At 46.3% G+C, this 27,731-nt stretch overlaps 3 protein-coding genes across 3 annotated transcripts in view; all 3 read left to right on the top strand.

Annotated features, from left to right (window-relative positions):
• The first annotated feature begins 9,285 nt into the window (after positions 1-9,285).
• LOC132000191 (acyl-coenzyme A thioesterase 6-like) lies at positions 9,286-16,173 on the top strand. The gene is made up of 3 exons (XM_059373794.1): positions 9,286-9,807; positions 12,979-13,181; positions 14,616-16,173. The coding sequence occupies exons 1-3, from the start codon at positions 9,351-9,353 to the stop codon at positions 15,219-15,221; spliced, it is 1,266 nt and encodes a 421-aa protein (XP_059229777.1). The 5' UTR covers positions 9,286-9,350; the 3' UTR covers positions 15,222-16,173.
• A 1,409-nt stretch (positions 16,174-17,582) lies between these two features.
• LOC132000190 (bile acid-CoA:amino acid N-acyltransferase-like) lies at positions 17,583-21,019 on the top strand. Its single transcript, XM_059373792.1, has 2 exons — positions 17,583-19,302; positions 20,930-21,019. The coding sequence occupies exon 1, from the start codon at positions 17,697-17,699 to the stop codon at positions 18,267-18,269; it is 573 nt and encodes a 190-aa protein (XP_059229775.1). The 5' UTR covers positions 17,583-17,696; the 3' UTR covers positions 18,270-19,302; positions 20,930-21,019.
• A 3,611-nt stretch (positions 21,020-24,630) lies between these two features.
• DNAL1 (dynein axonemal light chain 1) overlaps positions 24,631-27,731 on the top strand; it is a 38,834-nt gene continuing 35,733 nt past the window's right edge. Inside the window, exon 1 of the mRNA XM_059373791.1 lies at positions 24,631-24,735. Coding sequence (XP_059229774.1) covers positions 24,733-24,735 — 3 coding nt within the window. The 5' untranslated portion in view covers positions 24,631-24,732. The remainder of the gene's footprint in view (positions 24,736-27,731) is intronic.

Raw genomic sequence — 27,731 nt, 5'->3', positions numbered from 1 at the left:
ACTGTTTCTTTGTTAAACTATATGGTCATTGCTTACTAGTAATTTAATAAAATTACAACAGTAAGTGATGTAGCACCTGGAAAAGTTAATCTCTCAAATTCCCTATAACAGCCACCACTAGGGCAACACTCTTGGCAAACACTCACCATAAATAACTTTTTTGTGTAATGATTTTTTTAAATAAACATATAATATATTTTTATTCCCAGGGGTACAGGTCTGTGAATCGCCAGGTTCACACTTCACAGCTCTCACCATAGCACATACCCTCCCCAATGTCCATAACCCCAACCCCTTCGTCCAACCTCCCTCCCCCCAGCAACCCTCAGCTTGTTTTGTGAGATTAAGATCACTTATGGTTTGTCTCCCCTCCGTCCCATCTTGTTTCATTTATTCTTCTCCTACTCCCTTAACCCCCCATGTTGCATCTCCACTTGCTCATATCAGGGAGATCATATGATAGTTGTCTTTCTCCGATTGACTTATTTCGCTAAGCACGATACCCTCTAGTTCCATCCACGTCATTGCAAATGGCAAGATTTCATTTCTTTTGATGGCTTCATAGTATTCCATTGTTTATATATACCACATCTTCTTTATCCATTCATCTATTGATGGACATCTAGGTTCTTTCCATAGTTTGGCTATTGTAGACATCGCTGCTATAAACATTCGGGTGCACGTGCCCCTTTGGATCACTACGTTTGTATCTTTAGGGTAAATACCCAGTAGTGCAATTTCTGTCATAGGGTAGTTCTATTTTCAACATTTTGAGGAACCTCCATGCTGTTTTCCAGAGTGGTTGCACCAGCTTGCATTCCTACCAACAGTGTAGGAAGGTTCCCCTTTCTCTGCAACCTCGCCAGCATCTGTCATTTCTTGACTTGTTAATTTTAGCCATTCTGACTGGTGTGAGGTGATATCTCATTGTGGTTTTGATTTGTTTTTCCCTGATGCTGAGTGATATGGAGCACTTTTTCATGTGTCTTTTGGCCATCTGGATGTCTTCTTTGCGGAAAGTTCTGTTCATGGGCGCCTGGGTGGCTCAGTTGGTTGGACCACTGCCTTTAGCTCAGGTCATGATCCTGGAGTCCCGGGATGGAGTCCCACATCGGGCTCCCAGCTCCATGGGGAGTCTGCTTCTCCCTCTGACCTCCTTGCTCATGTTCTCTCTCACTGTCTCTCTCTCAAATAAATAAATAAATAATCTTAAAAAAAAAAAAGAAAGAAATGTCTGTTCATGTCTTCTGCCCATTTCTTGATAGGATTATTTGTTCTTTGGGTGTTGAGTTTGCTAAGTTCTTTATAGATTTTGGACACTAGCCCTTTATCTGATATGTCGTTTGCAAATATCTTCTCCCATTCTGTCAGTTGTCTTTTGGTTTTGTTAACTGTTTCCTTTGCTGTGCAAAAGCTTCTGATCTTGATAAAATCCCAATAGTTCATTCTTGCCCTTGCTTCCTTTGCCTTTGGCAATGTTCCTAGGAAGATGTTGGTGTGGCTGAGGTCGAAGAGGTTGCTGCCTGTGTTCTCCTCAAGGATTTTGATGGATTCCTTTCTCACATTGAGGTCCTTCATCCATTTTGAGTCTATTTTCGTGTGTGGTGTAAGGAAATGGTCCAATTTCATTTTTCTGCATGTGGCCATCCAATTTTCCCAACACCATTTATTGAAGAGGCTGTCTTTTTTCCATTGGACATTCTTTCCTGCTTTGTTGAAGATTAGTTGACCATAGAGTTGAGGGTCTATTTCTGGGCTCTCTATTCTGTTCCATTGATCTATGTGTCTGTTTTTGTGCTGTCTTGATGATGATGACAGCTTTGTAATAGAGCTTGAAGTCCGGAATTGTGATGCCACCAACTTTGGCTTTCTTTTTCAATATTCCTTTGGCTATTCGAGGTCTTTTCTGGTTCCATATAAATTTTAGGATTATTTGTTCCATTTCTTTGAAAAAAATGGATGGTATTTTGATAGGAATTGCATTAAAGGTGTAGATTGCTTTAGGTAGCATAGCCATTTTCACAATATTTATTTTTCCAATCCAGGAGCATGGAACATTTTTCCATTTCTTTGTGTCTTCCTCAATTTCTTATAGATTCTTGGCCTCTTTGGTTAGGTTTATTCCTAGGTATCTTATAGTTTTGGGTGCAATTGTAAATGGGATTGACTCCTTAATTTCTCTTTCTTCTGTCTTGTTGTTGGTATAGAGAAATGCAACTGATTTCTGTGCATTGATTTTATATCCTGACACTTTACTGAATTCCTGTATAAGTTCTAGCAGTTTTGGAGTGGAGTCTTTTGGGTTTTCCACATATGTATCATGTCATCTTCGAAGAGTGATAGTTTGACTTCTTCTTTGCCGATTTGGATGTCTTTAATTTCCTTTTGTTGTCTGATTGCTGAGGCTAGGACTTCTAGTACTATGTTGAATAGCAGTGGTGATAATGGACATCCCTGCCGTGTTCCTGACCTTAGCAAAAAAGCTTTCAGTTTTTCTCCATTGAGAATGATATTTGCGGTGGGTTTTTCATAGATGGCTTTGATAATATTGAGGTATGTGCCCTCTATCCCTACACTTTGAAGAGTTTTGATCAGGAAGGGATGCCGTACTTTGTCAAATGCTTTTTCAGCATCTATTGAGAGTATCATATGGTTCTTGTTCTTTCTTTTATTAATGTGTTGTATCACATTGATTGATTTGCGGATGTTGAACCAAACTTGCAGCCCTGGAATAAATCCCACTTGGTCGTGGTGAATAATTCTTTTAATGTACTGTTGAATCCTATTGGCTAGTATTTTGGTGAGAATTTTTGCATCTGTGTTCATCAAGGATATTGGTCTGTAGTTCTCTTTATTGATGGGATCCTTGTCTGGTTTTGGGATCAAGGTAATGCTGGCCTCATAAAATGAGTTTGATAGTTTTCCTTCCATTTCTATTTTTTGGAACAGTTTCAGGAGAATAGGAATTAGTTCTTCTTTAAATGTTTGGTAGAATTCCTCCCCCCTCCCCAAGCAGTCTGGCCCTGGGCTTTTGTTTGCATAAATAACTTTTGTAATTCAAAGTTCTGGGAACTGAGCCATGAGCAGGCTGACCAGGCTAAGAATAAAGCTGTTTTTGTATCCAGACAGCAAGTAGCTACTTTGAAAACTATGCTTGCCATTTAATCTCTCTGAATACAGAGAACTCTTCCTTAAAGACTAAGGACGAGACCCCTCAAAGGGAGAGAGACATGTGGCCCCCATGTCCTTTCTCTCTAGACCTGTTACGGTATCAGATTCCTCTGGAGAAATCATATGCCTGAGTCCAGATGCTTTGGACAAGGGAAATATTCAAGTATTTCAGGGGATTTAGATACAGGATTAGAGATAATGCAAATTCTTGGAAACCTCAATTAAATGGGAAAGACTAAATGTTCAAGGATATGGAGGAAGAAGGGTTTGAGGTTGGCAGATTTTACTAATTCCACAAGTGGGACAGAAGATCAAAGGTATCCTTTTTGATGGTTTTATCACTCCCTAATACTGTTTTTTTTTTTTAAAGATTTTATTTATTTACTTGAGAGAGAGACAGTGAGAGAGAGCATGAACGAGGAGAAGGTCAGAGAGAGAAGCAGACTCCCCATGGAGCTGGGAGCCTGATGCGGGACTCGATTCCGGGACTCCAGGATCATGACCTGAGCCGAAGGCAGTCGTCCAACCAACTGAGCCACCCAGGCGTCCCACCCTAATACTGGTTTACTTTATTTGTTTTGTTTTGTTTAATAAACCTTTTATTTTGAAATAATTTTAGACCCACAGCAATGTTGTAAAACTTGCACAGGGTTCCCTATGCCATTCCTTCCCCCCACCTTTTTTTAAAGATTTTATTTATTTATTTGACAAGTAGGCAGAGAGGCAGGCAGACAGAGGGGGAAGCAGGTTCCCTGCCAAGAAGAGAGCCTGATGCGGGGCTCAATCCCAAGAGCCTGGGATCATGACCTGAGCGGAAGGCAGAGGATTTAACCCACTGAGCCACCCAGGTGCCCCAGAGAGAGAAGCAGGCTCCCCGCTGAGCAGAGCCAGATGCGGAGCTCCATCCCAGGACTTGGGGATCAGGACCTGAGCCTAAGGCAGATGCTTAACTGACTGAGCCACCCAGGCACCCCACTCCTTCCCTTTTCTTAATGCTAGCACCTTACATAACTATACCACAAACATCAAAGTCAGAAAGTGAACACTGATAGAATACTACACAACCATGAGAGTATAATTGCAATTAAGTTATTGCTGTCTTGAAGAAAGGACTTTACTCAAATGGGATGTATACTGGCTGCTAAAAAATGGAAATGTGGAGCTCTCTTGTCCCACCAAAACTGTCAACAGGAAACAGTACCAGGCTAGATCATGAGTGAAATCATAGCTGATATTGGAGTAACTGGGAATCCATCCCCACTTTCTTTCTTTCTTTTTTTTAATATTTTATTCATTTATTTGACAGAGAGAGATCACAAGTAGACAGAGAGGCAGGCAGAGAGAGAGAGAGAAGCAGGCTCCCCGCTGAGCAGAAAGCCTGATGTGGGACTTGATCCCAGGACCTTGAGATCATAACCTGAGTGGAAGGCAGAGGCTTAACCCACTGAGCCACCCAGGTGCCCCCATCCCCACTTTCAACCTTTTCCCCTCAACTCTCAGTTGGGTTACTGGAAAAGTAGATGGATCTCAGATGTCAATTGAGGATTACAGGAAACTAATGCAATGGATCTGTAACTGTTTTCCTATGGGAAGATCTTTCTAAATCATCCCTGACTGGGGGGTGCCTGGGTGGCTCAGTTGGTTAAGCATCTGCCTTTGGTTCAGGTCATGATCCCAGGATTCTGGAATTGAGCAAGCCCCCAAGTGGGCTCCCCACTCAGCAGGGGGTCTGCTTCTCCCTCTCCCTCTGTCTGCAGCTCTGCCTACTTGTGCCATTAAATAAATCAAATCTTTAAAAAAAAAAATCGGGACGCCTGGGTGGCTCAGTTGGTTAAGCAGCTGCCTTCGGCTCAGGTCATGATCCCAGCATCCTGGGATCGAGTCCCACATCGGGCTCCTTGCTCCGCAGGGAGCCTGCTTCTCCCTCTGACTCTGCCTGCCACTCTGCCTGTGCTCGCTCTTGCTCTCTCTCTGTCTGACAAATAAATAAATAAAATCTTAAAAAAAAAAAATCATCCCTGGGGCGCTGGGGTGGCTCAGTAGTTGGATGTCTGCCTTCGGCTCAGGTCGTGATCCTGGGGACCTGGGGATGCTTCTCTGTCTCCCACTCCCCTGCTTGTGTTCCCTGCCTCGCTGTATCTCTCTGTCAAATAAATAAATAAAATCTTAAAAAAAAAAAAAAAGAAAACAATGCCCTATCAAGGTCAGTAAAAGGATAACAATCAAGGATGATTTTTTTTTTTTAAGATTTTATTTATTTATTTGACAGAGGGCGGGGGAGGGGGGGGAGAGAGAGAGAGATGGTGAGAGAAAGAGCACAAGCAAGGGGAAGGGCAAGCAGAGGGAGAGGAAGAACCAGGAACCGTGCTGAGCAAGGAGCCTGATGGGATGTAGGCTGATCCCACGATGCCACTGGGATCATGCCCTGAACTGAAGGCAGATGCTTAGCCTACTGATCTACCCAGATGCCCCTGGGGTGTTGTCTTTTTTTTTTTTTTTAAGATTTTATTTATTTATTTGACAGAGAGAGATCACAGTAGGAGAGAGGAAGGGAAGAGATCACAGAGAGAGAGGAAGGGAAGCAGGCTCCCTGCTGAGCAGAGAGCCCGATGCAGGACTCGATCCCAGGACCCTGAGATCATGACCTGAGCCGAAGGCAGCGGCTTAACCCACTGAGCCACCCAGGCGCCCTGGGGTGTTGTCTTTTAATCCCAGTGTGTTTGTTTGTTTGTTTTTACATTTTAGACATCAACAACAGTTTGAGGTCACTTGGAGGCCAGTGATTTACCTTTATGGTTTTGCCTCCAAAGTATTTCAACTCTCTAATATTTGACATAATCTGTTAAGGTGATATTTAAACAGGTGTCCTAAGCCTAACTGGGATAGTGACATTACTCATATTGATGGCATGCTGATAGGTGATAATGAAGTAAAATTTCTGAAGTTTAGCCTTTCCCTACTGAGTTAATAACAAAAAGTCAGTGGGCTATTATACATGGAAGAGGTCAGGCGCCAGCCCAGACGGAAACCTTTCTGGGAGTGTAATTATGTAGGGGGTAACCTGAGAAATTCTACCCTACATCAGGCAAAGACTATCCATAAAGTTCCTACCCCGAAAATAAGGGCACAAAAATTAATTTTTATGTTTAATATTGGAGATAGTAAGACACATTTCCGGTATTAAGCTACAGTACTTCAACAAGTCACTAGGCAAATATTAGAATTTGTAGGAAAACACCCCCCTTTCTTACAGCAGCCAACTCTTTTTCAGATTATGAGTAACCCACCCTGTCAGCTGACCTGTAAAGTACTTATTTCTTCCATGGAGTTCCTAAGTGCAGAATTCCCTAGAAGAAGGCATTTCTGAATGGCCTAATCCAGGCCTCCTCCCCACCAGCCACCTTTTTTTTTTTTTTTTTTAAGATTTTATTCATCCATCTGACAGAGACATAAAGAGCACGCTCAAGCAGGGGAGAGAGAAGAGCAGGCTTCCCCACAGCAGGGAGCCCACCGTGGGGGTTGATCCCAGGACCCCCAGGCCTCCTTCTTTGCTGCTTTTCCTTCATGTACTTGGGAGCCATTTCTGTGCCTCTTCACAGCAACCTAAGTAACAGGGAAGGGAGAGGTAGAAATCACCTTTTTCTTGGCCTTTCTGAAACCTAAGTGCAGATTTCACTTTTGAAGTTTCTTTCTTTTGGGGGCACCTGGCTGACTCAGTCCTTAGGCATCTGCCTTCAGCTCAGGTCATGATCCCAGGGTCCTGGGATCGAACCCCACATTGGGATCCCTGCTCAGCAGGAAGCCTGCTTCTCCCTCTCCCACTCCCCCTGCTTGTGTTCCCTCTCTTGCTGTCTGTCAAATACATAAAATCTTTAAAAAAAATTTATTTTCCTTCCCTCTCTCTCTCTCTCTGGGTGGGCAGCAGAGGGAGAGGGAGGATCTCAAGCAGGCCCCACACCCAGCATGGAGCCTGATGTGGGGATTGATCTCATAACCCTAATATTATGACCTGACCTGAAATCAAGAGCCGGACACTTAACCTACTAAGCCACCCAGGCGCCCCTGAGTGCCGATGTCAGTTGTGCCGGTGGCCGCAGCAGGCCAGGTAAATTCTTTGTAAGCTGAGTGTTCCTGGATTGAGCACAGTCAGCAACATGTTTTTGTTTTTTTTAATTTATTTGACAGAGAGAGATCACAACTAGGCAGAGAGGCAGGCAGAGAGAGGGGGAAAGCAAGCTCCCCACCAAGCAGGGAGCCTGACGCAGAGCTCAGTCCCAGGACCCTGGGACCATGACCTGAGCTGAAGGCAGAGGTTTAACCCACTGAGCCACCCAGGCACCCCAGCCAGCAACACTTTATTTTTTATTTATTAAAAGAGATTTTATTTATTTATTTATTTACTTGAGAGAGAAAGAACACCAAGAGGGAGAGGGAGAAGCAAACACCCTGCTGAGCAGAGAGACCAACCTGGGGCTTAATCCCAGCACCACCAGGATCATGACAGGAGACGAAGGCAGATGTTTAACCAACTGAGCCACCCAGGGGCCACAGCCTGTAATACTTTAAACAACAGGTATTTAAAATACTCCACAGAAGCTACTTTAGGGGTAGAGAGCTGGAAACTCACTGCACTCTGAGATCTGGGATCTAGTCTGGCTTCTTTTTGTTCAGTTTATAACTATGTGTTGAGCTTCCAATCCCTGGGCATCTTCTGTGCGCTCCAACCAGTAGGCTGAGCTGAATGGTTGGGTTTAGCTAATGAAAGGCACTGGCAAAAATGTGAAGGGGGAGGGGCACCTGGGTGGCTCAGTGGGTTAAAGCTTCTGTTTCAGCCCGGATCATGATCCCAGGGTCCTGGGATCAAGCTCCAAATCAGGTGCAGCTCTCTGCTCAGCAAGGAGCCCGCTTCCCTGGCTTCAGAGCCTGCTTCTCCATCTCTTGTCTCTCTTTCTGCCTACTTGTGATCTCTGTCTGTCAAATAAATAAATAAAATCTTAATTAAAAAACAAACAAACGTGAAGGGCGAGAGAAGAGTGAGGTCAAGGTATTCATTCTCTCCCTACTCCTCCTAATTCACCTTGGATTGCCTTCCTCCCACCACCTTGGCTACCCCATCCTGCCAGGCAACCCTCTGCCCTTGAGCCTTCTGGGCCCAAGGTTCTGTACCCAACCTTGTTTGTGTTTTAATCTTGCCAATGACTCTGGAAATAGTCCTCTTATGAAACTCTCCACAAATTATGCAGTTGGGAAGTGCCACTTGTTTCCTGCCAGAACTCTGACACAACTCAACAACACGGAGACTGTCAGTGACCAGATCTGTGAATTAAAAAGTAAAACTCCAGGGGCACATGGGTGACTCAGTCAGTTAAGGGTCTGCCTTCAGCTGGGGTCCTGATCCCAAAGTTCTGGGATCAAGCCTCACATCTCCCCAAGAAGCATGCTACTCGCTCTCCCTCTGCCTGCCCCTTCCCCTGTTATGCCCGAGTGCTCTCTCTAAATAAACAGATCTCAAGAAAAGCAAATCTCTTACTGAGCACTTGCTATACAATTTGATCCGTGCAGTGTTTCTAATAGGGTAGCCCACATATTCATCACAATATGCCTTTTACAGACAAAGAGGCTGAATTCAGAGCCTTAATTACACATCTTGCTAAATAAGGATCAGCAGGATATTAAGGAGCAGGATCAGACTGGAATTCAGGTAAATCTCACTCCATCAACATCTACCTGCTCTGGAAGCACCCTTGGTACTCTTGACTCTGGGGGAAAGGCTCCGTAAAGGACTGAGGCAAAGGAAGGAGCAGGCTGTTTCTCCACTGCCATCTGAATTACAGTCACGGGGGATGCTTTCTACAGCTCCAGATTCTTGGACCTGCCATCGTTTCCCTCAGCTCAGCCTTCTTTGTACCTCTATTCCACACTTACTGCGCCGGACTGCAGAATCAATAATGAACTCCTAATTTAGCAGCTACTTTCTTCCGACCAGACACTAGTGGATTTGCACAAATACTAGGAGACCTCACATAGCGGCTGAGGGTGTCCCACGTGCGTCCAACATGCGATGCGCAAAGGTTCCAACTATTACTGCTTCCCAGGTAGGTGGAGAGAAGCCTGGATAAACACGTGACTGAACTCTGAGCTCTCTGAAGCCTGCAATCCTCAGTTCAGCAGAAATCAGGATGGCTGCGACCTGGAGCCTGGAGCCCGCGGGCCGCTGCAGCTGGGACGAGCCCGTGCGCATCGCCGTGCACGGCCTGGCCCCGCGACAGCCCGTCACGCTGCGCGCGTCCCTGCGCGACGAGAAGGGCGCGCTCTTCCGGGCCCACGCGCGGTACGAAGCCGACGCCGGCGGCCTCCTGGACCTGGAGCGCGCGCCCGCGCTGGGCGGCAGCTTCGTGGGGCTCGAGCCCATGGGGCTGCTCTGGGCCCTGGAGCCCGAGAAGCCCCTGGTGCGGCTCGTGAAGCGGGACGTGCAGACGCCCTTCGCCGTGGAGCTGGAGGTGCTCGACGGCCACGAGCCCGACGCGGGTCGTGTCCTGGGCCGGGCGGTGCACGAGCGCGAGTTCCTGCGGCCGGGCGTGCGGCGGGAGCCGGTGCGCGCGGGCGGGTTGCGCGCCACGCTCTTCCTGCCCCCAGGTGAGCGCCCCGAGTCCCAGGCTGTTCTGGAGAACCGGGGTGGGGGGAGTCCCGGGACCCAGGGCGGCCACTTAGCTGGCCCGGGGAACCACATGATTGTGGAATTTTCCTAAACTCGTCTGCACACTCCAGAGTCTATCATGGTTTCTGGATAGGTTTTTTTTTTTTTTTTTCCTCTTTAAGTTTCATGGCACTTCCTAGAGTCACTGCCACTCCTTAGCTGTACGCTAAAATGTGCATTCAACATGCTCAGAAAGTGCATATTTCAAGTGCCAGCAGGCGGTTGTGTTCAGATACTAGTATTAGGTAATGACTTATAGAGAGTTATCTTGGCCTCTTTCCAAGGAAGCTAAACGCCACAGGTAGAGGTGGCGCTCCCCAATCCTAGAAAAACAAACCGATGGCCACCTTCTCCCATTATGAACAGTCTGTCAGTGATTTTTTTTTTAAGATTTTATTTATTTATTTGACAGAGAGAGAGACAGTGCACAGAAACAGCAGGGAGTGGCAGAGGGAGAAGAGGACTATGCTGGGCAAGGGATCCCAAAGATGTGGGAGCCAATCCCAGGACCCTTAACCGACTGAGCCTCCCAAGCACCTGTCAGTGATTCTTAAAAACTTAAAAAAAAATTATTTTATTTTATTTTATTATTTGACAGAGTGCACAAACAGGGGCAGCAGCCGGCAGAGGGTTAGTGAGAAGCAGGCTCCAAGCTGAGCAGGGAGCCTGATGCAGGGGTTGATCCCCAGGACTCTGGGATCATGACCTGAACTGAAGATACATGCTTAATGACTAAGCCAGGCAGGCATCCCTGTCCGTGAGTATCATGTGGGATGCCTTTTCCCCACCCCCAGGGGCATTTGGCAGTATCTGGAGACATTTTTGTCACAACGGAAGGGGTGGAAGGGGATGTTACTGGTTTCTAGTGGATAGGGGCCAGAGATGTTATTAAACATTCACAGTGCACAAGGCAGTCCATACAACAAAGAAAATTCATGCTCAAAATGTCTGTAGTGCTGGGGTTGAGAAACCCTAGTTTAAGTAAAAGGCGCTTACTACGTAAAATGAGCGTGGAAACAAGACCCCTGACCCAACTCTTAGAATCAGATTCCCGACTGAAACGCCTCCTATATAGAAATGCTGGAGTTGCCGCATCTCACAGAATCCGTAAACAATTCCGTCATTCTCCAAAACAGGAGGCCCTGCTTTATTCTTACAGCGCATCAGCAATTCACAACCTTAACTAGAGGCTGCACACTCAACTGTGAACTCCTGCCACTGCAGTAAGATTTAACACAACTCTCTATGTGCATATTCCTAGAGGTTTGCCCAGAGATACAGTAGGAGCTCAATAAATTGCACCAACTGATTCAATATCAATCGCCCCCTGGGGGTGGGCCTGGATGGCTCAGTGGGTTAAGACTCTGCCTTAGGTTCAGGTCATGATCTCATGGTCCTGGGATGGAGCCCCATGTAGGGCTCTCTGCTCAGCGGGGAGCCTGCTTCCTCACCGCACCCCCCCCCCCCAGCCTACTTGTGATTTCTCTCTCTCTGTAAAATAAATAAATAAATAAATAAATAAATGGATCTTAAAATAAAAAAAGAATCTCCCCCAGGGCTCCTGGTGGTTCCTTTAGTTAAGTGACCAGCTCTGATTTCAGCTCAGGTCATAACCTCAGGTCATGATCTCAAGACACCTGCTTGAGAATCTTTCCCTCTCACTCTGCCCCTTCCCCTGTTCCCTTGAATGAGTCCTCACTTACTCTCTGAAATAAAGAAAAGCTTAAAAAAGAATTAAAGAGAATCTCCACCCAAAAACCTTTCACCACCCATCAGGACATCTGATATTCCAGTGAAGTCAATCTTCCATTAACTATTTCAATGTCTACTATGTGGTCCATTAAAAATTGTTCTCTGTCTCAAAATCTTTTGTAGGGGCGCCTTGGTGGCTCAGTCAGTTAAGCCTCTGCCTTCAGCTCAGGTCATGATCCCAGGGTGTTGGGATCAACCCGCATTGGGCTCCCTGCTCAGTGGGAAGCCTGCTTCTCCCTCTCCCACTCCCCATGCTTGTGTTTCCTCTCTTGGGTCTCTCTCTGTCAAAGGAATAAATAAAATCTTTTAATAAAAAGGCTTTTGTAAATAATGTAGAATTCAATCATTTAACAAATATGTATTAAGTCAAGGACATGCTACATACTGGGGCGGAATAGATATCAAAGTCAGACACGGTCCTCACTGTACTTAGAGCCTCATAAAGGAGCCATGTGACTATACTTGCACTTGCAGATGTGGCAAGTGCTGTGATAGAGAAAGTAAAGGCCCAGGGTGCTAGTGGGAACATATAAAATACTATCTGGGAAAAAAAAAAATGCTATTCACTCAACTCAGCCTGGAGGGAGACCTAGGACGTCTACTTCTGCCTTCTGGGAAAGGAGATCTAAATGTAGGTTTGGAAACTGAGGGGTCAGCCAGGTCATATAAACTAAACAGGGGAGGACAATAGTTTGTACCACTTTCAAGAGCCAAAAAGAACAGCACATTTAGGGATGGTTTTATCTAAGGCTGGACTGGAGAGTGCAAGAACATGGGGAGTATATCTAATAAACTCTTACGTTTGTAAAGCATTTTACAGCTCTCCAGTAATTCTCAAATAGATTTCTTTTTTTCAAAAAATATTGTGGGAAATCTACATTTCAGCATATGCTATTTCTAATTTGGTATATCTACATAAGAAAATATGCGACGGAGTGCCTGGTTGGCTCAGTGGGTTAAAGCCTCTGCCTTCTGCTCAGGTCATATTCCAAGGTTCTGGGACTGAGCACCGCATCAGGCTCCCAGCTTAACAGGAAGCCTGCTTCTCCCCCAGCCCCCCACCCCGCCCCTGCCTGCCTCTGCCTGCTTGTAATCGCTGTATTTCAAATAAATAAAATCTTAAAAAAAATAATATGTGAAAAATTCTGGAGGAAATAAAACATTGTGTTCCCCTTCCTTTCTCCCTGAAGGTTACTAAAAGAAAAAAATAAAGCAAAATTTTAAAAAGGGTCCTTTTCCCACCCACTCCCCCACCCTGAACCTTACCTGCTTCAGAAACTTCTCTTTGCTGGCTGCCAAAGTCTGAAACTCAGTCTTTTGAGAGTCTAAAGCTCCTTACGATTTGTGGTGCTTTCTAGGTGCAGGACCCTTCCCTGGGATCATCGATCTGTTCGGAACTGGTGGTGGCCTTTGTGAATATAGGGCCAGCCTCCTGGCTGGACATGGTTTCGCTGTGCTTGCTTTGGCTTACTTCAGATTTGAAGACCTCCCTGAGAATTTGGAAGCTTTGCACCTGGAGTACTTTGAAGAAGCTGTGAACTTCATGCTGCAGCATCCCCAGGTGGGTTTTGCTGCTTGCCTGGATGCAGAGGAGAGGGAGTAGAGCAGACACAGGACTGGATTCAAAAACCCTACCAGGACACAGAGGCATAGAAAGATGTCGTGAGACACCAAAGTTCCTTCAAAAGTTACTAGGATTATTCTTTTCGTTTCTACCCATCTTTTTCCAATCTCTTATGACTCAACTGTTTATTTCCCTTTAATTCTTGACCATAATTCAAAGGGCTCTACTACAATGTTAGTAACCTTACATTCTGATACTCCATCTACCACCACATGGCCTTATAATCCTGAATAAGGCAACTGCTTTCTCTGAGATTCAGCTTTTTTCATGTATAAGGCTATTCTAAATGTATAGCAGAAAACATTTGACTATTAAGAGACATTTTAGGACATTTGAAAAGGGAGTATATTTGATGATATTAAGGAATCATTAATTTTGTTAAGTGTGATGATGGTATTATGTTTTTAGAGAGAGAGTTTTATCTGAGACTGGAAAAAATAATCAAAACATTTTGGTATGATTGTAAATGGAATACATACTCTTCAACTATATACACTTAAACCCAAATCTTCTACTGTTAAGTAATAAAATGTTCTGTCAGCTCTGTAGGGTACTCTAACTCCGCCAGAATCCAGGGAATGGTCTCTTAGCAGAGTTGCTAAAACCTAGATGATCTTGAACTGTGATTATTGGTTTATTAGAGGAGATAAGGCCCTAGGGAAGAAGAGACCAGTATACACCATCAGTTCTGCCCTGAGGCGTAGGCAAGAGGGGCTTCTGTCCTGGGCCTTTTGTTTCAGATGGCCACACTCTGGCCTTGCACAGGGTGAGGAGTCCAAGGGACCCAGGGAATGTATTCACCTGGAATTCGTGTCCCTTACACATACACACACACACACCCGCACACACCCCATGCTATTGTGATCTGGAGCCCAAGAATCTTTGCCAAGTAGCACTGATCCTGCTTCCAGGCCTCTCAAGGTGCATGATGGACCTAGGGGCAGGAAAAGAAGGAAGGTGGGCCAGGGATGGAGGACTGGACTGGCTCTCCGCCAGGCCACATCCCAGTACAGAACTTCAAGGACTCCCAAGCTTTCAGACTTTCCATTATGGAGGTATATTTATGAAGGTGGGAGCCAAAAATATATTTGATTTGATTTGTTGATTTGATTTGTAACTTTTAAACACTTAGATATGGGGTGTATGGGTCTCCGTGTGTACTCTTGACCCAGTCGCCATGAATATTAGTGGAAGGCCTGCGTACTAGGAAATCAATTGATTTGCTTCTTACAAGACACAGTTGAGCTTTGTGGGTTGCTGCATAAGGAAGGAAAGTGAATGACACTTAAGAAAGCTACCAGGAGAATATAAAAATCACCATTTATGTCCTCCAGTTACAAATTTGGGGCTTGTTCTGTTTCTTTTCTTCAGGTGAAAGGCCCAAATGTTGGGCTTCTTGGCTTCTCCAAAGGAGGTGACCTGTGTCTCTCAATGGCCTCTTTCTTGAAGGGCATCACAGCCACGGTCCTTATCAATACCTGTGTGGCCAACACAATAGCTTCTCTGCATTACAAGGATATGATTATTCCCAGTCTTGGCAGTGACCCAGGGAGATGTACTATTAATGAGTCGGGACATTTGCATTTTATGGATGTTTGGGACAACCCACTAGAGGAACCCAATCACCCAAGTATTATTCCAGTGGAAAGGGCCCAGGGGCCCTTCCTGTTCATTGTTGGCATGGATGATCAAGACTGGAAGAGTCCCGTCTATGCTCAGATAGCCTCTGAACGGTTACAAGCCCATGGGAAAGACCAACCCCAGATAATCTGCTACCCAGGAACTGGTCATTGTATTGATCCCCCTTACTTTCCTCCTTGCAGAGCTTCTGTACATACAGTGTTAGGCCAAGCAATAGTCCATGGAGGTGAGCCAAAGGCTCAGTCAAGGGCACAGGTAGATGCCTGGCAGCAAATTCAGACTTTCTTCCATAAACATCTCAGTGGTAAAAAATTTGCCCAGTCCAGCAAAATATAACATTGTAGTAATCATAGACCAGATACTATGAATAAAAATCTAATTCATAGGGGCACCTGGGTGGCTCTGTTGTTAAGCGTCTGCCTTTGGCTCTGGTCATGATCCCAGGGTCCTGGGATGGAGCCCCACGTTGGGTTCCCTGCTTCGCAGGAAGCCTGCCTTTCCCTCTCCCTCTCCCCCTTCTTGTGTTCCCTCCCTCGCTGTGTCTCTGTCTGTCAAATAAATAAATAAAATCTTTAAAAAATTTATTCATAGTGGGACGCCTGGGTGGCTCAGTTGGTTAAGCAGCTGCCTTCGGCTCAGGTCATGATCCCAGCGTCCTGGGATCAAGTCCCACATCGGGCTCCTTGCTCAGCAGGGAGCCTGCTTCTCCCTCTGCCTCTGCCTGCCATTCTGTCTGCCTGTGCTCGCTCTCTCTCCCTCTCTCTCTGATAAATAAATAAAATCTTAAAAAAAAAAATTTATTCATAGAACATGTATGGGGTTTTCCAAAGCACATAGGAAACTTGTGGCAACAAAATAATTATCTTAGCTTCCGGTCAGGTCCTATTGGATTCCCAGACTTTGGAACCCTCCTTTCTTCACTGCCACCCCTTTCTCCCTGAACTTTCCCTACCATATAGGCTTAACCCTGATCTTATCCATAGGATCAATCCTAACCTGAAATAGGAGAAAGGTGAGAAGTACCTGCCCAACTCTTAATTGCTGGTCTAGCTTTGACCTGTGTTCTGGTTTTGAAGACTGAGCGTCTTTATTGCTAAGAGTTCTGTATCCCCTGGGGCGCCGGGGTCCTCAGTGGGTTAAATCCTCTGCCTTTGGCTCAGGTCATGATCCCAGGATCCTGGGATGGAGCAGCATATTGGGCTCTCTGCTCAGCAGGGAGCCTGCTTCCTCCTCTCTCTCTCTGCCTGCCTTTCTGCCTACTTGTGATCCCTGTCTGTCAAATAAATAAATAAAATATTTAAAAATCTTTTAAAATTTTATCTATTTTTCTTTTTAAAAACATAACATTTAGGGATGCCTGTGTGTCTCAGTCCTTTAAGCTTCTACCTTTGGCTGAGGTCATGCTCCCAAGATCTGGGATCTGGTCCCACATCAGGCTCATTGCTCAACAGGGTGCCTGGTTTTGGCTCTGCTTGCTGTTCTGCCTACTTGTGTACTCTCTCTCTCTCTCTGACAAATAAATAAAATCTTTTTAAAAAAACCCCAACAGTTAAATTTTCATGAGGGAGAAGTAATGGATCCTACAAAATCTAAGTGGGGATTCCAACTTAAAAGAGAGAGGGCATAAGGGCCTTTCGGGTGTCTTCCAACTCTGAGATTCTCAGAGGTGCTGGATTCCACTTTGGACTTGTTCTTGCATTCTGAGGTTGGACATGACAGTCAGATTAAATTTAACCCTCTTAACTTATTACCCAGTTCCAGGCTTCTCGCAGGGCTCATTACAGTTATCAACTTGGAGTATATCCTTCCAGAACCATTTTATATGCATGTACATGCATATATTTGTTTGAATGTGAAAAATATGGTTTTATTTTGTGAGCCTTGGGGCTTTTCCTTGAAAACAAGGACACTCACGATGTAATTTTTTTCTGCATAAAAAACTACATTTTTAATACTTGGGCCAGGCCCCAAGACAATAGCGATTATTTCCATAGGATATACATCTGTAGCGCTGCCTCATCTACACGTTTAAGCTTTAATCTTGGCAGTCTTTCTTTCTTTTTTTTTTTTTTTAAGACTTATTTATTTATTTATTTGACAGAGAGAGATTACAAGTAGGCAGAGAGGCAGGCAGAGAGAGAGGAGGAAGCAGGCTCCCTGCTGAGCAGAGAGCCCGACTCGGGACTCGATCCCAGGACCCTGAGATCATGACCCGAGCCAAAGGCAGCAGCTTAACTCACTGAGCCACCCCGGCGCCCCTTGGCAGTCTCTCTTAATCCCAAGCAAAAAAAGGTTCAAGGAAGGAATTTGGCCAAAGGCTATTACACGTAGCCTCCTTCAACCAGGTTTAGGGAATTGTGACCCCTGGTGGCCAGGGAGGGACTTTCAAGAAAAGACCGGCCAGCATTCTGTCAGATCAGTAGCTTCTCTCCCTGGCTACGTGGAGAAGTAGGTTGGGGAGGAGCTCCTGCCTCTTTTAAGCCGTCCCACGACGAGGACTCCAACAGCATGACCGACCCCGGGTCCTCCTAAGTCGATTCTTCTTGCAGCATTTTGCTGAGCGGCGCCCCAGGGACCCGTCAAGGGCCCTCCCGCCCTCCGGAAAAGCGGTCGTCGCACTGGGCCCCGCCCGGCCTGGCCCCGCCCAGCTCGTGCCGCGCGGGCTGCCCCGCCCCCACCCCCGGGCTGCCGCGCCCCGCTCTGCCCCGCCCGGCTCCGGCCAGCGGCGCCTGGAGACCACTGACTCTCCCTCCTGCCGCCGCTCGGCTGCGGGTCTCGCGTCCGAACCAAAGCCGCGAGGATCTCGGGGTCATGTGGAGGGCTGCCCAGGCGGTGCTCGGAACCCCCAGGATCCCCCTCCTGCCCCGGAGGTCGATGTCCACATCGACCCTTCACTCCCAGAAGTCCGCGGCCCTGACCGTCACGCCTAAGACTGGGCTGGCCGACGAGCTCCTGCACATTCAAGTGGAAGGCTTGGGCCCGAGGGAGCGGGCGACCCTGCGGCCGTCGGCCGTCAGCTTCCGAGGCCGCCCCTTCCATTCGCTGGCGCACTACGAGGCGGACGGCCGCGGGGGCTTGGACCGGGCCAGGGCCCCGGCTGTGGGCGGCGACTTCACGGGCGTGGAGCCCATGGGGCTCCTGTGGAGCCTCTCGCGGGTCGGCTGCGAGGACCCCTGCTTCAACCAGGTGCCGAGGGGCGTGGTGAGAAGCCCGCTCAACGTGGAGGTGACGGTCCACCGCGCGCCGCGGCAGCCGGCGGTGTCGCTGGGCCCGGCGCTGGCCTCCGCTCAGGTGCAGCGCTGGTTCTCCAGCCCCGAGCTGCGCCGTGCTCGGCTGCAGGCCGGCCGCCTGCGGGGCGTCTTCTTGTTGCCCGCGGGTGCGTGAGGTCTTTTCGGCAGAGGGCTGCGCATGGATTTGGGAAATCGATTTAGGAAAGCTGACTTGCTTTGCTGGCTAGTTTATCTCCAAAAAACCAAAACGAGCGCCTTAATTCCTTGATTCTGTCTCCCTAGACTCAGGTGGGACAGTCACTCTCCCAAATGGTGATTGGGATTTAAATTTAATCTGCTGGGGAACCTCTGTTCTTCCAGCTGCCGCCCCCTTTAAGCTCCTAGTGCTGCCCGCGCTATTCCTTGCGAGCATCTCTGCTACAGTAAGCACAACGCTGCGGTACAGTTTCTAGCCTGAAGTATTTGGTTTACCTCTGTAGTAGGCGGAGCTTTGTGTTCATTTGATTTTTCCAGTTATTCCTTGTAAAAATGACGAGAATAGTGGATCCAGATCTTTCACTGGTATCGGTTCAAGCTCTAACGTAACTGAAGTCCTATTACATGCATTGTTCACTTTTTTTATACACTGGTTTTACGTTAGGATACAGATGACCCTTTCTTTTTTTTAAGATTTTATTTATTTGACAGACAGAGTAGGCAGAGCGGCAGGCAGAGAGAGAGAGGAGGAAGCAGGCTCCCCGCGGAGCAGGAAGCCTGATGCGGGGATGTATTGCAGGACCCTGAGATCATGACCCTAGCGGAAGGCAGAGGCTTTAACCCACTGAGCCACCCAGGCGCCCCCAGATGACCTTTTTGTTGTTATTTTCAAATACTCTGATTGCTTGGAGCTCTTCATCATGATGAAGAGACTTCTTTGCTCTTTTCATAGATCAATTTCTTTTACAGATGAGGAAAACGGAGGCTTAAAGTGTTTTATCCAAATCACACAGCTTGATGGTGCTAAAATCAGGACGTAGTGAAATTCTTTGAGAGCTACACTCACACCGAAAACGGGCTGACTGAATGAGTGAAATAGGTTTTTGTTTTTAAAAAACTAGTCTGGCTTATTTTCTACTCTCACTCTCAGGATCCTTTGGAACAACTAACAATCGTTCAAATGAGAGATTTAAAACATTTCATAGTTGAGGGTAAGTGGCTTTTCTTTTCTTTTCTTTCTTTTTTTCTAAAGAGTCTAAAAGGTAGTAGCAAGTTTACATACTGGGGATCAAATAGCTGAATTGAAACAAAATTAACAAATTCTCAGTTATTTTAATGTTGTAAACCTGTGGTTGGAAAAATCCATTGCTGGAATAATTGAGGACCTATGCGTTATGTCTTTTTCATGGTTTGCTTTAGGCTTTCTAAAAGTAAACTTGAGTCCTGAGATGCTTGAGATTTTTCCAATTTTAAAAAGAGCAGATCAAGGTATGTCAAGTTATCTGAATGTTAAGAAAACTATACTGTAAAAACCGCTACCTAAACATATACATCCTGGCTTTCACTTTGGTGACTAGGTGTGCCTTAATTTCTTTCTAGATTTGAAAATTTAGAATGGCCTTTTGCACTGGAATTTTAGATTTCTTAGTTTGGTTTATATTCTAATGTTCTTGCCCCTCAATCCGTTTTTATAGATTTATCTGGGACTTTTATTGGAATAACACAGAAGAATATATCTGAAAAATACTAGGAGGGAATTGGCTGAGACATTCCTCTCTTGGAATGGTGAATGAATAACGTAATCTACCACAGGAATGTTGAAAGAGAAAGGACATCAACATCAGAAGGAAATAGTTTGACACTTTACTCTCTTTCCACTGTGAGGGAGCAAGAATTTACTGTCCCCTTCAAAGTCTCTCTAGCTGTATTAAGAATCAAATTGACATGACACAGATTAATAGAAGAAAATGAAACTTAGCTTTTTATATATGGGGAATCCACACAGACATGGAAATTCAAAAGACAGTCAGGCAAAACGAAGTATATATGTCATCCTGAACTAAGGAGAAAAGGTTTGGGGTCTAGGACTTTGAAGGGAAGGAGTGCACCTCACAGAGCAATAAGAAGACCAGATGTTTGGAAATTAGATTTTTTTTAAAAAAGATTTTATTTATTTATTTGCCAGAGACAGAGGGAGAGAGAGCGAGCAAGCACAGACAAAGAGGCAGGCAGAGGCAGAGGGAGAAGCAGGCTCCCCGCCGAGCAAGGAGCCCGATGCTGGACTCAATCCCAGGACCCCGGGATCATGACCTGAGCCGAAGGCAGCTGCTTAACCAACTGAGCCACCCAGGCATCCCTGGAAATTAGATTTTTGCCCTGCCATATGGATGGCACTCAGATAAAATTTATCTCTGGTAGTAAACCTCATTCTGGGAAATACCCCTAACGTAGATTTATCCACATTACTGGGGCTCCTGGGTAGCTTGGCTGGTTAAGGGTCAAACTCTTGATCTCAGCTCAGGTCTTGATCTCAGGGTCATGAGTTCAAGTCCCATGTTGGCCTCCATGCCTGGTGTGGAGCCAAGCCTATCTACAAAACAAAAATTAATTAAATATAAATAAATAAATAGTCACATTCCAGAATAGAATAATCAGAAAACAATGAAAAATTAATAAATCTAAAAAACAAATCAAATAATTTAAATATTAAATTAAATATTAAACTCCATTAATATTTAAATTAATTGTTTAATTAGATATAAAATATTAAATAATTGAATAGATAAAAATTTATTTTTTTTATATATGTGTGTGTGTGTGTGTGTATTCACATTCCAGAATAGAATAATGAGAAAATAGAGAAGCAAAATGAACACCATATTAGTCTTCTCAGGCTGCCATAGTAGAATACCACAGACCGGGTGGCTTAAACAACAGAAATTTATTTCCTCACAATACAGGAGGCTGAAATTCCAAAATCAAGATGCCAACAGTGTTAGTTTTGGGAGAGGCTTCTCTTGTTGACTTGCACGTGACCATCTTCTTACTATATCCTTGGATGGCCTTTCCTCTGTGAGCACCACTCCTAGCATGTTTATTCCTCTTCTAAGTGTTAGGGTCCGTGATCAAAGGAACGAGACTGATACAAAGCGAAGGTCAAACAAAACTTTATGCTCAGCGGGGAGCCTGCTTCTCACTCTGCCTCTGCCTGCCATTCTGTCTGCCTGTGCTCGCTCTCTCCCCCTCTCTCTCTCTGATAAAAAAAAAAAAAAAAAAAAAAAAACTTTATTTCGCGCCAAGCATCAAGAATCAAACTGACCGGTCAGGGCTATCTCTTACGAAAAGGCGAGGACGATGATCCCGACAAGGTCACTCCCAAGAAGGCCGCTCCGGATGAGGCTGCTCTAAGATGAGGCCGCTCCGCAGATGAGGCCGCTCCATGATTGGAGCCGCTCCCAAGACGAGGCCGCTGCTCCATGAGGTTGCTCCCCAGACAAGGCCGCTCCCAAGAAGACGCCATTCTGGACAAGACCGCTTCCCGGATGAGGCCGCTCGCGACGATGAAGAGGCAATGATGACAGCGACGATGACAAGGACAACCCGGATGACACAGACTCTGCTCCCCACGATGCCACTCTGACAAGGTTGCCACCCAGAGGAAGCCACCGCTGCGGACAAGGACGCTCGTGGCTCGGGGTGGCAAGGCATTTTGCGGCAAGGCTGCTGGCGGCTAGGGGCTGTTGGCATCTCCGGGCCACTGGCCTCTCGGGACCGCTGGCATCCAGGGGCTGCAGGCATCAGGACCGCTGGACTGCTGGTGTCTCGGCACCACTGACGTCTAGGGCCTGCAGGCGTGGGGACCGCTGAGCACTGGACTGCTGGACCACTGGTATCTCGGGACCGCTGACCACTGGGCCGCTGGACCACTGGAGTCTCAGGGCCGCAGATGTCGAGGGACCGCTGACAGCTGGACCGCTGACGTCTCAGGGCCGCAGATGTCGAGGGACCGCTGACAGCTGGACCGCTGGTGTCTGGGCAGCTCGGGGCTGCTGGAAGCTGCACGCGGCTGAAGGCTGCAGGTGGCTCGGGGCCACCGGAGGCGGGGCCTCAGGCAGCTTGAAGCTGCAGGCAGCGGCTCTCGGGCCGCAGGAGGCAGGACCGCCGGAGGCAGGACTGCCGGAGGTGGGACCGCTTGCGGCGGTTATAGCTCTTACAAGAGCTGTTATAGCTCCTCCACTCCGCTCTTGCTCCCGACGACTCTTCTGCTCTGGTCGCAGCTCTCCTCCCCCTTTGCTAGCCTCGCAGCAACCTTTATGCAGTTGGTTGAGTCCCACCCCTATACAGGTGGCCAATCGGATCTCAATCCACCCTAGTGGATATACACATGCTGCACCGATTGGATATCTCCACCTGGCCTGCCCCACCCCTACATCGGGGTCCACAAGCAAGTTCCTCTGGGAGGGGCAGGCCCTTACACTAAGGACACTAGTTATATTGGATTAGGGCCCCACTCTTTTTTTTTTTTTTTTTTAAAGATTTTTATTTATTTATTTGTCAGAGAGAGAGCGAGCGAGAGCTAGCACAGGCAGACAGAGAGAGCGAGCGAGAGCTAGCACAGGCAGACAGAGTGGCAGGCAGAGTCAGAGGGAGAAGCAGGCTCCCTGCGGAGCAAGGAGCCCGATGTGGGACTCGATTCCAGGACGCTGGGATCATGACCTGAGCCAAAGGCAGCTGCTTAACCAACTGAGCCACCCAGGCGTCCCTAGGGCCCCACTCTTATGGCCTCATTTAACTGAAATTACCTCCTTAAGAGCCCTTTTTCCAAGTACAGTCACAGTGGCCTTAGAGCTTCAACATATGAATTTGAGTGGGGAGGACACAATTCAATCTGCAGCAAACATTAGACTCTCATCATATTCTTTTAGATATATGTTATATATAAATGTGTGCACGGGGGCGCCTGGGTGGCTCAGTGGATTAAGCTGCTGCTTTTGGCTCAGGTCATGATCTCAGGGTCCTGGGATCAAGCCCCACATTGGGCTCTCTGCTCAGCAGGGAGCCTGCTTCCCTCTCTCTCTCTCTCTCTGCCTGCCTGTCCATCTACTTGTGATCGCTCTCTGTCAAATAAATAAATAAATAAATAAATTTTAAAAATCTTAAAAAAAATGTGTGCACGGTATATATATATTTTAGATTTATTAGAGAGAGTGTGTGTGTGCTCAAGTGGGAGCAGGGGCAGAGAGAGAGGGAGAGGGAGAAAATCCCAAGCAGGCTCCATGCCCAGGATGAGATCCACACACACCCCCACCCTCACCCCCCTCCTCCCTCCCCGCCCAGATCATGACTGGAGTCAAAATGGAGAGTCAGAGGCTTAATGGACTGAGCCATCCAGGCATCCCTGCAGTATATCATTTTTAAGAACAATAGACCAAGTATTTTGTTTGGTAACTTGCATTTTAAATTAGGACATCATGACTGCATGTGAATAGATGCATTTCAACAACTTTCTATTATTTATTTGAAGATTTTATTTATTTATTTGACAGGCAGAGATCACAAGTAGGCAGAGAGGCAGGCAGAGAGAGAGGAAGGGAAGCAGGCCCCTGCTGAGCAGAGAGCCCGATGTAGGACTCGATCCTAGGACCCTGAGATCATGACCTGAGCTGAAGGCAGTGGCTTAACCCACTGGGCCACCCAGGCGCCCCTCCTAGCAACATTCTTAATGGAGGTATATTATTTCATTGTTTGGATATTTGATAATACCAATTTTTTTTTCCTTGACATTTCGGTTATTTTACTTTTTGCTATTAAAACCTTCAACATAAATCTCTGTGCACTTGTCTGATTATTGCTTCAAGATGAAGTCCCAGAAGTCCAACTGCTGGGTCACAGAGGTGCACACGTATTTAAAGCTTTTCATACTATTACCAACAGCTCTCCACAAAGGCTGGGTCAGTTATAAAGAGCAGTGTATATACGCAACCGCATTTCTCCATACCCCTAGTAACTCAGCATTTTTACAGTTTTTGTCTAATTTAATCGCAGGAGAGGAAGGGAGGGCATCTCGGTCATCTAAAACCACCGTTTTAGGCTTTCATTCGCCTCTGGCTCCATGGAGGGGTTGGGGAAAGGCAACCGGGGAAATACAGCTGAATTTAGTTTCAGTCATAAAAAGAACAACAAAAAAAAAGAATTTAGTTTAGGTCGAACTACAGGTGAATTACAACAGGCGATAAAGACAAGGATGCGGATGGGCAATCTGCAGGAGAAGGGAATTTTTAGTTATTTACGGGAAGGGCAATTTTATAGCGAAGTTTTCAATTTAGGCAGGCACGTCACTGCCGAGCGAGTGACACCGCTTCCCGTAGAAAGCATCTCCTGACCACCCTGCATGGCCAAGCTCTCGCGTCCTGCGAGAGCCCAGCAGCCTCGCCGCACATGCTGGGAAGCGAGCAGCTGACCCGCGGGAGGACCGAGGCGGCGGCCGGGCGGTCCCACAATGCCCCGCACGCGCCACCCGGAGGGCGGAGAGAAAGGACCACTGCCGGGGGTGGGATCCGCGGAGGGCTCCGAGAAGTGCGCACGCGCACTGACCTCGGCGGGCCCTAGCAACCAGAGCAGTGACAGTAGCAACGGCCGGAATGGTGAGTACCCTCTAGGCCTCGTAGTCAAAGAGGAGAGGAGACTGGAGGTGGAAAAGGGTGACTGTGGAGGGTTGAGGGTCGGGGCGCTTCGCGGTCAGCGGAAGGAAGCCGGCGCTAGCTCCTCAGTCAGAGGCCTGAGGCGAAAGAGAAGCCCCCGCACGGGGTGGTCTGGGGTGCGGGCGGCCTGGGGCAGATGGGAGGTTGGTTCGTGTGGGGGGACTCTGACAGAAAGGGAGCGCAAAGAGCGGGAACTTCTCGAAAAAAGAGCGGATTAGCGTGGGAAAGGTGTTGAAGGCGGAGTGCGAATAAGGATTTTTCTGTGCATAGCAGTCATTTTCCCGCTGGCGAGACGGGGCGCGGGGAGCTGGTTATGAGCGGCGTGTGTGTAACCCCGACTGCCGCGGTGCTCCTTACCTGTGAGGTGCCCGGGTTGTCCTCTGAATGACTGTAAGTGCAGTTATTCGGGAGCACTGTAAAGCCCATTCGGATAGACTGTATAGGAGATGTTCCTCACGTGTAAGTATGCGTAAGTATCGTCGGCTGAAGACTGAGCTTGCTGGAATGAAGATTATGAATTTCTTAATGCAGTGGTTTTCGGGAATGTGCAATGTCCCACTTGAGGACCGTGCACCTCAAGTGATTCCAAAATTGGAGGGCGTCCCAGCATACCTTGAGAAATTCTGCGACCTGGGATTTGAAATCTCTCCGCGATCTATCCAATCAAAGACCTTTATGAAGAAGTGATTTTACTTACTGATGCTCCTCAACTCCTCCTTAAAATGTGCAGTGTTGGGAGACCTGGGTGGCTCAGTCGGTTAAGCCACTGCCTTCAGCCCAGGTCAGGATCCCGGCTTCCTGGGATCAAGTCCCGCATCAGGCTCCTTGCTGGGCAGGGAGGGAGCCTGCTTCTCTCTCTGCGTCTGCTTGACACTGCCTGCTTGTCTTCGCGCGCTCTCTCTCTCTGACAAATAAATAAAATCTTTAAAAAAGAGAAAAAAGTCTTTAAAAATGTGCAGTGTTGCTTACAGATTTGGTCGTTCCATCTAGCAGTTTGAAAAGGGATGTTGTTGGTTGATTACAGAGTCAAAGCTGTTTAGCAGCGTTTGTGATTGTCCTGTCGGGTAGAGGTGTTTATGAAGAACAAGTACAATTGGTTGTCTTCTTTTTGTGATTCCAGTGCTGTGTAAGTGGGCAGAAATTGAGCCCAGGAAATTGAAATGATGACGAAGTCATGCTTGCCTTACCACAGGATTAAATACCACTTTTAAAAGTAGTTTTCCCGCACACTCTCCTTACTTTATTCTACAGGCATTTAGCTGAAAACCACTACCAAAGAAAGTAAAAAGTTCTGGAACCCAGGTTTATATTCAGGTGAAGAAATAATCAGCCCTAAACGATTGGAGAGCATGATCCATGAGAATTACTGAAAATCGTCAAATAGAGAATCAGAACCAGTAATTAGATGAAGCTAGCTAAGGCTGGAAACCGGTAGGTTCAGAGCCCTCCAGAAATCAGGCCAACATAGTTTTTTCAATGAACAATACGTTCGTCTCTGGGGTGCCTGTGTGGGTCAGTCACTTAAGCATTTGCCTTCCTCTCAGGTCATGATCCCCCGTCCTGGGATCAAGTCTGCTCCTGTGTTGTTGCTTTCTCTCTCTCTCTCTCTCAAATAAATAAATAAATAAATATCTTTATTTTTTAAAAAAACTGCCTTAGCTTCCATTGTCCTTAAATGATTGTATTTCACATCAAAACCCAGATTTATGGCCTATGTAAAAAATCAGAAATATCATATTTCACCACTGGACACATTTTCACCCTATTTTTGTATTACTAAAATATGATGGTGTTGTATAAATGGCAGCCTCTTTACTTTCTTAGTAAAGGGTGTTATTTTCAGTAATGGAGTTTTAATGTTTGGAGTGATCTTGTCCCAAGTCCCACCTGCCAGCTGTTTTCTAATGCCAGAGGTAAGGTTATTCTCTTTATATGGCCAGCTTTACCCATTAAAGATGTCCACTGGTCCTTTAGGCATTTCAGTTTTTGACTTCTATCTGTAGGGGAACTAGTAACCTCATAAACCAAACTATAGACAGCCAGATTGCTTCCAGTTTAAAAGTATTATTAGATGTATCTTTTCAGGATTTTTTTGAAAATTTGCCCAGCAGTTGGATTTCCGAGTCATAGGGCCTCTGTATACTTAATTTCCCTAGGTATTGTCAGACTGCTTTCCAGAAGTCTGCTAGTTTGTTTTATTTTGTTTTGATTTTAAGTAAGCTTTACCCCCAATGTGGGTCTTGAACTCCGCACCCTGAGATCAAAAGTTGCATGCTCTGCTGACCAAGTCAGCCAGCCACCCGTCTCTACTAGTTTTTACTTCCTTCAGTACTGCCTGAGAGTTCTACATTCTTACCAGATTTCTCACCTTTGCCAATCTGAGGATGTATTTTAGTATTCCATTGTTTTACTCTGCATTCCTCTGATTTTCAGTGAGTCCCAGTACCTCATGATATTGTCAGTCATTTGGATTTCAATCTCTTTTTTTTTTTTTAAAGATTTTATTTTATTTATTTGGCAGACAGATCACAAATAGGCAGAGAGGCAGGCAGAGAGAGGAGGAAGCAGTCTCCCTGCTGAGCAGAGATCCGGATGCGGGGCTTGATCCAAGGACTCTGAGATCATGACCTGAGCCGAAGGCAGCGGCTTAAACCACTGAGCCACCCAGGTGCCCCTGAATTAATTTCTGTTAATTCTCTGTTTATATTTGTTTTGCTAACTTTTTCCATTTTTTGGTGTTTTTTTTTTTTAATTTAGGAGTTCCCTCTATATTCTATATTAGTCTTTTGTTGGTTTTATGTTAAAAATCTCTTTTCCCAGCTTTTCTGTTAACTCTCTCAACAATGTTCTTCACTTGCTGAATTCCATTTGTTCTATTTCTCAGTTTGTTCTATTGTATTTTATCAAGTAAAGAATTTCCTTGTAACTCTTAGTTGAGA

This window comes from Mustela nigripes, chromosome 13 (genome assembly GCF_022355385.1).
Source record: "Mustela nigripes isolate SB6536 chromosome 13, MUSNIG.SB6536, whole genome shotgun sequence".
Taxonomy (NCBI): Eukaryota; Metazoa; Chordata; class Mammalia; order Carnivora; family Mustelidae; genus Mustela; species Mustela nigripes.
The sequence above is the reverse complement of the archived record's forward strand: the minus strand, read 5'-3'. Positions and strand labels throughout refer to the sequence as shown.